The 9311-nt window shown below is 35.1% G+C and overlaps 4 protein-coding genes across 4 annotated transcripts; 3 read left to right on the top strand and 1 right to left on the bottom strand.

Annotated features, from left to right (window-relative positions):
• Positions 1–840: 840 nt before the first annotated feature.
• EV154DRAFT_535980 (P-loop containing nucleoside triphosphate hydrolase protein) lies at positions 841–2171 on the top strand (the record flags this gene model as incomplete). Its single annotated transcript, XM_051604104.1, has 4 exons — positions 841–863; positions 929–1034; positions 1085–1947; positions 2009–2171. The coding sequence occupies 4 exons, from the start codon at positions 841–843 to the stop codon at positions 2169–2171; spliced, it is 1155 nt and encodes a 384-aa protein (XP_051462402.1).
• A 53-nt stretch (positions 2172–2224) lies between these two features.
• On the top strand, positions 2225–4387 carry EV154DRAFT_457247 (Rho GTPase activation protein; the record flags this gene model as incomplete). Its single annotated transcript, XM_051597393.1, has 8 exons — positions 2225–2456; positions 2519–2572; positions 2629–2744; positions 2797–3001; positions 3062–3559; positions 3611–3959; positions 4015–4120; positions 4183–4387. The coding sequence occupies exons 1-8, from the start codon at positions 2310–2312 to the stop codon at positions 4385–4387; spliced, it is 1680 nt and encodes a 559-aa protein (XP_051462401.1). The 5' UTR covers positions 2225–2309.
• A 565-nt stretch (positions 4388–4952) lies between these two features.
• On the top strand, positions 4953–5434 carry EV154DRAFT_547982 (uncharacterized protein). Its single transcript, XM_051604788.1, has 3 exons — positions 4953–4973; positions 5032–5190; positions 5241–5434. Exons 1-3 carry the CDS (start codon positions 4971–4973, stop codon positions 5367–5369), a joined length of 291 nt encoding a protein of 96 aa, XP_051462400.1. The 5' UTR covers positions 4953–4970; the 3' UTR covers positions 5370–5434.
• An 800-nt stretch (positions 5435–6234) lies between these two features.
• Positions 6235–8655, bottom strand: EV154DRAFT_547981 (uncharacterized protein). The gene is made up of 9 exons (XM_051604787.1): positions 8516–8655; positions 8079–8439; positions 7964–8026; positions 7791–7908; positions 7479–7734; positions 7354–7407; positions 7191–7298; positions 6827–7134; positions 6235–6757 (listed from the first exon to the last, which is right to left on the bottom strand). The coding sequence occupies exons 1-9, from the start codon at positions 8610–8612 to the stop codon at positions 6353–6355; spliced, it is 1770 nt and encodes a 589-aa protein (XP_051462399.1). The 5' UTR covers positions 8613–8655; the 3' UTR covers positions 6235–6352.
• Between the last annotated feature and the right edge of the window lie 656 nt (positions 8656–9311).

Here is a 9311-nt window from a genome sequence, read left to right as displayed (position 1 = left end):
AAAATGTAGAATTAGAGCTTTACAATTCGTTGGGTACACCTTTATCGACACGTTATATGGACTCGATTCGACGACGATTGGCAGGACTTGTTGTAAGTTGAATGACTTGCATAGAAAACCATTACTCATGTGTTAGCTAGGTGTCAACAGGAGATAAGATCTATTGGAACATCGGTGGAAAAGAAATAAACTGTAAAATTGTCACTATGGATCAACCACACTGTAAAATCCATCGTTTAAATACAATTATTGAAATTAAAAATATCGGACATGTCGCTCCGTTTTCGGTAGAAGAGAAGACAGACATTTACTTGACAAGTTTAGCAGATATGATCGGTAAGGATTTCTTATTGGGACACTATTTCTTATCAGTTGTTTATTTACATAATACTTTCAGAAAGTTCATTTCTGAATTCAGAAGCATATAGAAAGTTGGGCATTCCAGTTGCAAAGTCCATTTTGATTCATGGTGTATCAGGGGTCGGGAAAACACGGTTAGTGAGACGTGTCGGACAAGCTCTTGCAAGTAATGTATATGAAATATCAAGTCATGAATTGTTATCTTTCGATGCGGATGAATATGACCTTGAAGAGTTTGGAAAATATAATCCATTCAGTCTCTTAGTAACGCAAGCCATTTTACATTCACCGTCGATTGTTGTGATTCGAGATCTGGACTCTCTTGGTTCCGCAGGAGATAAGACGAGAAAGATATTAGACATCTTCTCAAAGGAGATGAGTAGAATAAGTGATGCAGATCCAGTATGCATAGTGGGCTTAGGGTGTGATCTTAAATCCATGCCCGAACCCTTACGGAAGACTGATATATTTAGACAACATATGACACTTCCTATACCCTCGTTGTAAGTGATAGCAAATATATTATTATGTATTGAATACCGAACCTGAACACCTGTTTTATGTTTAGACCCCAAAGAAAAGTATTATTGCTTTCTCTTTTAAGGAACTTTGATTTGCAGCCTATAGAGAACACCGTGGATGTGATTGATTATTATGCCACTCAGATTAGTATGGTAGGTCTTTGCTCTAGCTCCTTTCTAGCTAAAGCTAATATTTGCAGCAGAGAACATCAGGTTATGTGATACGAGATTTGAAGCTGCTCTTACGTCAAGCAGAGTTAAAAGCACGACGAGCAAAACCTGATCTTGTAGATCATTTAGAACGACTCACGCTATCAACGAGGTTTATACAATGGTCGGATTTTGAACACGCTTTGGATACCTATAGACCCTCTCAACGATCCGAGGTCGAATCTACATTACCTAAACGGGATTGGGACGATATGGGAGGATATAAAGTTATTAAGGATAGAATGAAACAGGCTATATTATTACCGCTATTGAAGCCAGAAGTATTTACGAAATTGGGTATTAAACCACCTTCCGGTTTGTTACTATATGGACCTTCTGGGTGTGGTAAAACAGCACTTGTTCAAGCACTAGTATCCGAATCCATGATGAATATTATTTCGATTAAAGGGCCTGAAATATTCTCGAAATATCTGGGAGAAACCGAAAATAAGCTTCGAAAGATTTTTGCAACAGCTAAAAGAATTTCACCCTGTATTGTATTCATAGATGAAATGGATGCTATTGGAACAAAACGAGGATTCGATTCTGGAGAAAGTAGTGGAGGAGTTAATGAAAGAGTGCTGAGTACACTTTTGAATGAAATGGATGGTGTTGAGGGAAGACAAGGTGTTGTCGTAATTGGATGTACAAATAGACCAGATCAAATAGATGATGCTATTTTGAGACCAGGACGTTTAGACCAGTTAGTATTTGTTGGATTACCCACTTTAGAAGATCGTGTCGACATTATCAAGACATTAATGAAAAAGATATCAGTATCCGATGATATTGATCCAAGGAAATTAGCAGAAGAGACCGAGTTTTGTTCTGGTGCTGATTTGGAGAATTTATTTCGGTAAATTACAATTTATTTAGTCCCTTTTTGTGTAATGATTTTTAAATTCGTTTGTATTTAGCGAGGCTGGTACGGCTGCATTAAGAAAGGATCTGGACTCTACAAGTATAAATGATGGCCACATTCAATCGGTGATTGTAACAATATGTGAAAGAGCAGAGGATCAAATTTTGCAGGGAAAATTGGACATGTATGAAAAGTTTTTGCATGATCACACACTATAAATTGATTTTTGTATCACTGAGTATCGCACGTGTGTTTTAAAATTGTCCACACCCTAATTAAAGATTTTTACTTTTTTTTTTTTGCTCCTTTTTTTCCCTCTCTCTTTTTCCCCTACATCAACCCTCATCAATCTTAAAATGCTTTCTTCGGACGGGTACAAGATCGAGACAGACTCAATAGATGATGGAGAGAACTTTCAGACGAATCCAGCTTCTCCAGTTTCTTTCAGAGCTGTACAAGAAAATGAGGAACTGGACACAATTTCAAAATTAGGAGATCTAGATGTAGGCCAGCAATCTTCTAAATGTTTTGGCTTACTATAACAAGTGTTGATTTTTGTTTTTAGGGTGGGTTTCAATGTTTATTAGACAAGGTGAAACAAGACTTGCATGCAGCAAAAGTAAATATCACATTAATTGCATTCTATTTTGGTACTCAATTTCTATTGTGTGGTAGGACGTTGCTATATTTTTAAAAAAACGTGCTGCTATTGAGGAAGAATATGGAAAGCAAATGATCAAACTAGCACAGACAATGACAGAATCCTATGATAAATCTCATGCCAAGCCAAGGTAGATATTTTACTGATAGTTAGACCCAAGTCAAGATGCTAATTTTGTATAGTACCTATGGCTTGATTTGGACTTCGTTTTTAAAGGTTCACGAAACAATTGGAGACCAACGGGTCAAGTTCTCTGCGGATATTGCGGAAGTTGCTGACGATGTTCAAATTATGAGCAAAGATACTGAAAAGAGCAGAAAACAAGTTAAAGAAATTGGTGTTCGTCATGAACGAAATAAACTAGATTCTGAGTTGTCTTTAGAAAAGGTATAATTGCACACGAATATCAATTAAATGGTCTTATTCATGGTTTTTTTTTTTATTTAGAGCAAACAAAAATATGACATGCTAAGTGAGGATTGGGAAAGAGCCATTTTAGCAAGAAGTAGCAGCGACTCAGAACAAATCCCTAAAAAGGGTTTATTTAAAAGCAGTAAAACACCTGCTCAATTAAAGCGCCAAGTAGATGAATCTTGTTTAAAAGCAAATGGTGCATTGACAGGATACAAAAATCAGTTAACAACAACAAACGCAACAAGAAATGATTACTTTACATCGCAATTACCTTCAGACATAAAAACTTTAAAAAGTGTGGATGATGAATGTTGTACAGCAGTTCGATACCAACTGGCTAGATATGCTTATATCTTTGAAGAATCTCTAACAAAAGACGGTTATGCATTGGATAATGATGAAGGAAGGGGTCTAAGATCACTAACCGAAAAAATTGATTTTATTGCTGACACGGCTGACCTTGTAAAGGATTACAGTGGTCGCGCTCAAACTTTAAAGAAAGACGATATACCCTATAAGGAATACCCTATGGTACGTACATATTTACAATTGGTCGAGCTAAGTATCTAACATAAGAAATAGTCTTCCGTTGCGTTGAACGTTTTAAAGCCTTATCCAGTATTTGGTGTTGATCTTACAAAGTTGATGCAACGGGATGGACAAGAAGTTCCAATGGTAGTAGTAAAATGTGCAGAGGCTATTGAGGCGTCAGGGTTAAAGACGGTCGGGTTGTATCGTATTTCAGGAACGAGCACCCAAATCCAAAGATTGAAGGGTATATTTGATAGAAGTTGCGCATCTGTAGATCTATCCACAGAAGAAAATGGATCCGATGTGAACAATATTACAAGTCTGTTAAAACTTTGGTTCCGCGAACTACCTGATCCATTGTTTCCCCAATCATCTTACCAACATTTCATGAATGCAGCCAGTAAGTGCATATATCCAAATATATCAAAGGGCACACAATAACATTGAATTTATAGAAATTGAAAATGATCGTATGAGAGTATTAGGATTACATACAATTATCAACGATCTACCAGATGCACATTATGCAACTTTAAAATATATCATGCGACATCTTGACAAGTAAGGTGTTCTAAATGTAAAATTAATCTGTGTAACCTATTAATTTGAAACAATCTATTTAGGGTTCAGCAAAATCAAGATTTTAATAAAATGACAAGTGTTAACTTGTCCACGATATTTGGCATAACTCTGTTGGGTGGAGATAACAAAGTATCAATCTCTTCTGCTGAGGACAATCAAAGACTTACTGATACCCATTGGCACGCAAGAGTAATTCAAACTATTTTGGAAAACTACCGTTTAATTTTTGAACCTGATGAAGAGTAATAAAAAATATACAATTGAAACCACTTTTTGCGTACATTTTGTGAATTTTTTAATGGAGATTTTCTGTTAAAATAAGGCTTAAACGCGACCAGTTTAGTAACTCATGAAATAAAAAGTCTCAGTCCCTACGCGTTTCTCTCGTTTTGATTAACACTAATTAAAATAACCCAAAATTGCTTGAAAGGATTTAGCTCAGGGTCAATATGATAACACCAGTAAGTATAGCTGTTAGTGCTTAGGCATTGAGTGTTTCCAATACTTTGCGTAAATATTGTATAACCCGACTTACCGATAAATTGGATACGCTTCGTCGATATCTCTCACAAGTCAGATCTAGCTTTATACCAGATAGTAGAGGAGCGATTTCTTTAAGGATCTATTGTTGGTATTATATAGAGTTCTTTGTTAAGTCTAAGGGCTGTTAGTATCCCGATACAACAAAACACAAACAATTGGGCTTAAACGGGCTGACCATTCTGAAAAATGCTGTTCAAAACAGTCACTGCATCCCAAAAAAAAAAGAAGAAATAGAAAAAACGATCGTTGCATTTTTTCTTCTTTTCTTACACAAAATAGTAAACCAATGGTAGCATGGATGGGAAAATCAGATGAAGCCAGACTAATTTGAATGCCGTTAATTGTAGGGAAATTGTTGCGGTTCAGAAAGCCATGAAGTCGAAGGACATCAATTAACACCTACAAAGAAAAGCAATTCAGGTGGTCAGGCTTTGGGAGGAGCTTCTGCTGGCGGAGGACATTCCAGAGAGGCCATGCTCAGCGCTGCAGAACAAAGAAGATTACAGGTAAAATGTATTTGAATTTAAATTAAAATCAGCCACTGATATCAATTTAGGCTGAAAACCGTGGAGTGAAAGAGGGAGGAAAACTGAGTAAACAATTAGCGGAACAAAAACGGCAAAATCAACAGATATCGCCAAAGAACGAGTTGGACGATAAACTAGTTGTAAGTTATGTGTATTGATAATAGTTTTATGTGGCCTTGTAACTGAATTAATTATAACAGTGGGATTAAATTGGAACAATGGGAGTTTTTTTTTTTTTGGACGAATCAGAATTCTTTTACAGATGTTAGCCTACCTTTTTTGGACAAAATAAAATGGAAATTCATATAAAAACAAATCAAACAACTTTAAACTCGCTCACCGGGTGGGGAGTAATCACATTTGCTTGTGGAGCTTTGTGTTGTAGTATTTTGTTGGAATCTGGTAAAAACTGAAAGTCTATCATTGTGACTCCAAACTTTTCGCATAATATGAAACACGTCCTTGACCGCTAATATATCCGGATTCCAGAAAACATTGCTTTTAATGCAAACCCGTATCAAGCAACCAAAAGCATTTTTTTTTTCTTCTCTCAAATACACGTCTGTGAGTGTTGCTTCATATTACAAAGAGTGAAAAATTAAAAAGGATAATGCACGTCTTTATTGCTATTTGAAAAAAAGAGCATAATGATATTAACTGAAATAAGCGATCTACCTCTAAGTTTGTTTTCTGTATCCTATAAGTCAAGTATGCAGCCTCTATAATATACATAACAAGTACATAAATTGCGTACATTAAATAAGTTTGAAATGCCAAAATACAGACATGGTTCTTTTAACACAATACAGAATAATGTCGAAACTTAATGTGTAAAATATCAAATACATAAGCTTGTGTACATTGAAATTTATTCGTAGCAAGCAATGACGATGATATATAACATAATGAATACATGTCCATTCGATGGAATAAAAATCAACATAAAATCTTAAAACCAATGACACTTGATGTAAAAAAATCTCGTGTTTTAAATGTAATCATAGGAATTGTTTCTTGTTTTTTTTTTTTTTTTTTTTTTTTTTTTTTAATAAATAAACCTTTCGGCGCAAAGCTATTTTCTGTAACAAGGCCTCTGTAAAACTAATCTTGATCACATACGAATGTTTTTTGTTTGTTTGTTTTAATTTACATCAGGTTTTACGATAGCATTCTCTGCTGCCACCGAGTGCTTAACGCGAATATCAATATTGATATCTACACTGCTGTTAGCATGATGACCAGATGATCTGCCCGTGCTGTTGCCTAGAAGCTGAGTGGTATAATGTTTTTGGACAGTAGAAGGCGATTCGATGGTTGTTGAAATGTTTGCGATTTTCGTGTTTTTTGAATTGATCGAAGCTACTTGTGGCGATTCAGGGGAAGGTGCTGTGGTTGGAAGTTCTTTGTACTGGTTGTCAATCTTGTCCCAATCGACGTGTAGTAATTCTTGTAAATGATGTCGGTTGTCATTTTGTGAATCCATGGTTTGACGTTTTTCAATTTTTTTTTGACGACGACGATAAAATATGAATAAAATGATACCAAGCTAAAAGAAAGTTAAAAACGTGTATAAATTATTACATTCGATTGAACAAAATCAACGGTTTCAACTTACAAGGATAGCACAGCCGGCTGATATACCTCCAGTAGCACCTGAACTTAAGCCTCGGGGTGGATTATCAAGGCTTTTAGCATTTTTATCCTTTTCTCCTGCATTTGGATTATTTTCGGTAGTATTATTTGTAGTATTAGTAGTAGTAGTATTATTAGTAGCGCTATTTAGGGTGCTATTAGAGAGGCTATAACTAGATTTATAGGCGATATTCGTAGCATCTGATACATCAATAGTAATTAAAGAAGGACTGAATGTACCGTCGATTCCTCTACCAAATAAAATGAATAGTGTTGAATCAACCAACACCGCTATAAATTTGAAGATATATTAAAACTTTGTCATAAGGCGGTCTAAAGTTACTTACCTGAATGAGTGAATCTTGGTCCATGTAAGTTAGAAGGAACATTCACGTTGACATGCTTAGTCCATTCATTGTTGGACAAGTTCAAGGTGAAACAATAATCCGTGGATGCTATCGAATTTTACACGTCAGTAATTGTATGTGTATAACGGATACCGAAACATACCTTTGTCGCCACTTTCTGTTCCTCCGTATAAGATAATGTCCTGTGAGTTTGGTACTAAGTACCAAAAATAAAAGCTGTTAATCATTATCAACGTATGATTTTTTTTAAAAAAAAAAAATTCTTACATAAGTTAGTTGAATGGTAAATTCTTTCGCTGGGTACTGAGCCCCCAAAAGTTTCATTTGTCCAAGAACTAGAGACAGTGTTAAAAGTGTAACCCCAGCTGAGCGGAATTTTGGCAGCCACACCATCATTTGCGGGAGTGTAAAAAAGACCTCCAAAATAGTAAATTTTGCCAGAACCAGGATTGATTGTTGCGGATTGTGTGTTTGGGTAAAAATCCAACGGTACATTTAACTGAGGGGATAAATCTGCCCAAGTCTAAATAGTGTAGGTGTTATATTAAGGCTAGACATCACTTGTAAGAAAATACATACATTGGAAGTTGGTGAGTACATTTTGATACTACTAAATCCAATATAAGACCCATTTCTTGAATCGTAGTTCATTGTGGCTCCAGTGGGGGTTTTTAAAATTACTGAGGTATTTGCGCTTCTAAATAAATAATTAAAGATTAGATGGAATTTGATTGAAATAATTTATTACTGACTGTTCTAGACCACCGTAAAATCCTACCATATTATTTGGTAAAATGACAGCTGTAGAGTCATAGCTATATGGTACATTCGTTAGATCAAGATTATTAGATAATGTAAAACACATACATCTGTCTGGTTCCACTATCACCTTCAGTATAGGGTTGTTTTTTTAACCATTTATTTGTGCTGGTATCAAATGCTATTGTTTTATTGGCGAATTTCTTATAGAGCATATTTTCACCACCTTGAATTAAAAATGTCTTTCCATCTGGTAAAGAAATAGCAGTGGGGATTCTCCTTGGTTCCGGGTCAAAAGCGTCCCCAGGGGTGATCATGTTCCACTGGCTATTCATTGTCTCTGTTCCTTTTCCGACAAACTGTGCAATATTGAGAGAGTATATATTGGTGTCTATTTCAAAGTTGGAGGTGAGAGAATAAGAGACGTCTCCTCCAAAGCAATATATTTTCCCACCAACATAACTACAGGCTAAAGAACAAGAAATAAAGTTAACCGACTGTTCGTGCTTAGACGCGGCAGCATGTTTTGTATATTTGTATTTTACATGCGAAAGATCTGGATAAGATAGTGCTCTCGCCTACAGTAATAGCTGTAAAGCTTGATAAAGCTATTGCCACTATTGAAAGCAAGTAGGGCCCCATTTTTTGATTTTATTTTTCGATTCGAGATAAAAAGGAAAGTATGTTGAACTTTTCGAATAAAATTTTAAATTTTTAGGTACTACCTGATATATATCGGACTTAGTTCATATGTTACATGTGAAATAAAAATCAGTGGTTTGTGATATCAATGGCTTAGAAACTGCATGGAGATATTATCCAAAGTTGCAGTCAGGAATTCTAAATGCAAATAAAAGGCGACTCTTTTTGCGATAACTGTCATCAAATAGAAACAAACCGAATTCGTGAGTAGTATTCGTTCTGGTTTTTTTTTTTTTTTTTTTTTTTTTTTTTGTAGTAGTAGTACGAGCTATATTTAGAATAGCTTGTTATGTCAATCAAAGCCCCAATGTTATTTAAAGAAAGCACAAGATGAATGTTTCCATCGTTATTCCTTTTGTTCTATTTTTTTTTTTTTTTTCGTTTTTTTTTTTATAAGAGCCAAATATGTATAAGGAATTCCCAATGCGTGTTTTTGTAGATAAACAACGTGCTCTTTATTATTTATTTTCCAGAAAATGTGTTATTGCTAACAACCTATTATGTTAGAAAAAAAGATAATAGTTCAATACGTATAAATTCTCTTTTTGTATGATTATGTGTCAAAAGCTTCTTTGACGATTCAAATTACTGAGACTATTCATCTTTAATTTAAAATCATTCGCTCGTTACTGATTAAGC

This window comes from Mucor mucedo (assembly GCF_025094135.1).
Source record: "Mucor mucedo strain NRRL 3635 chromosome Unknown EV154scaffold_8, whole genome shotgun sequence".
NCBI lineage: Eukaryota > Fungi > Mucoromycota > Mucoromycetes > Mucorales > Mucoraceae > Mucor > Mucor mucedo.
The sequence above is the reverse complement of the archived record's forward strand: the minus strand, read 5'-3'. Positions and strand labels throughout refer to the sequence as shown.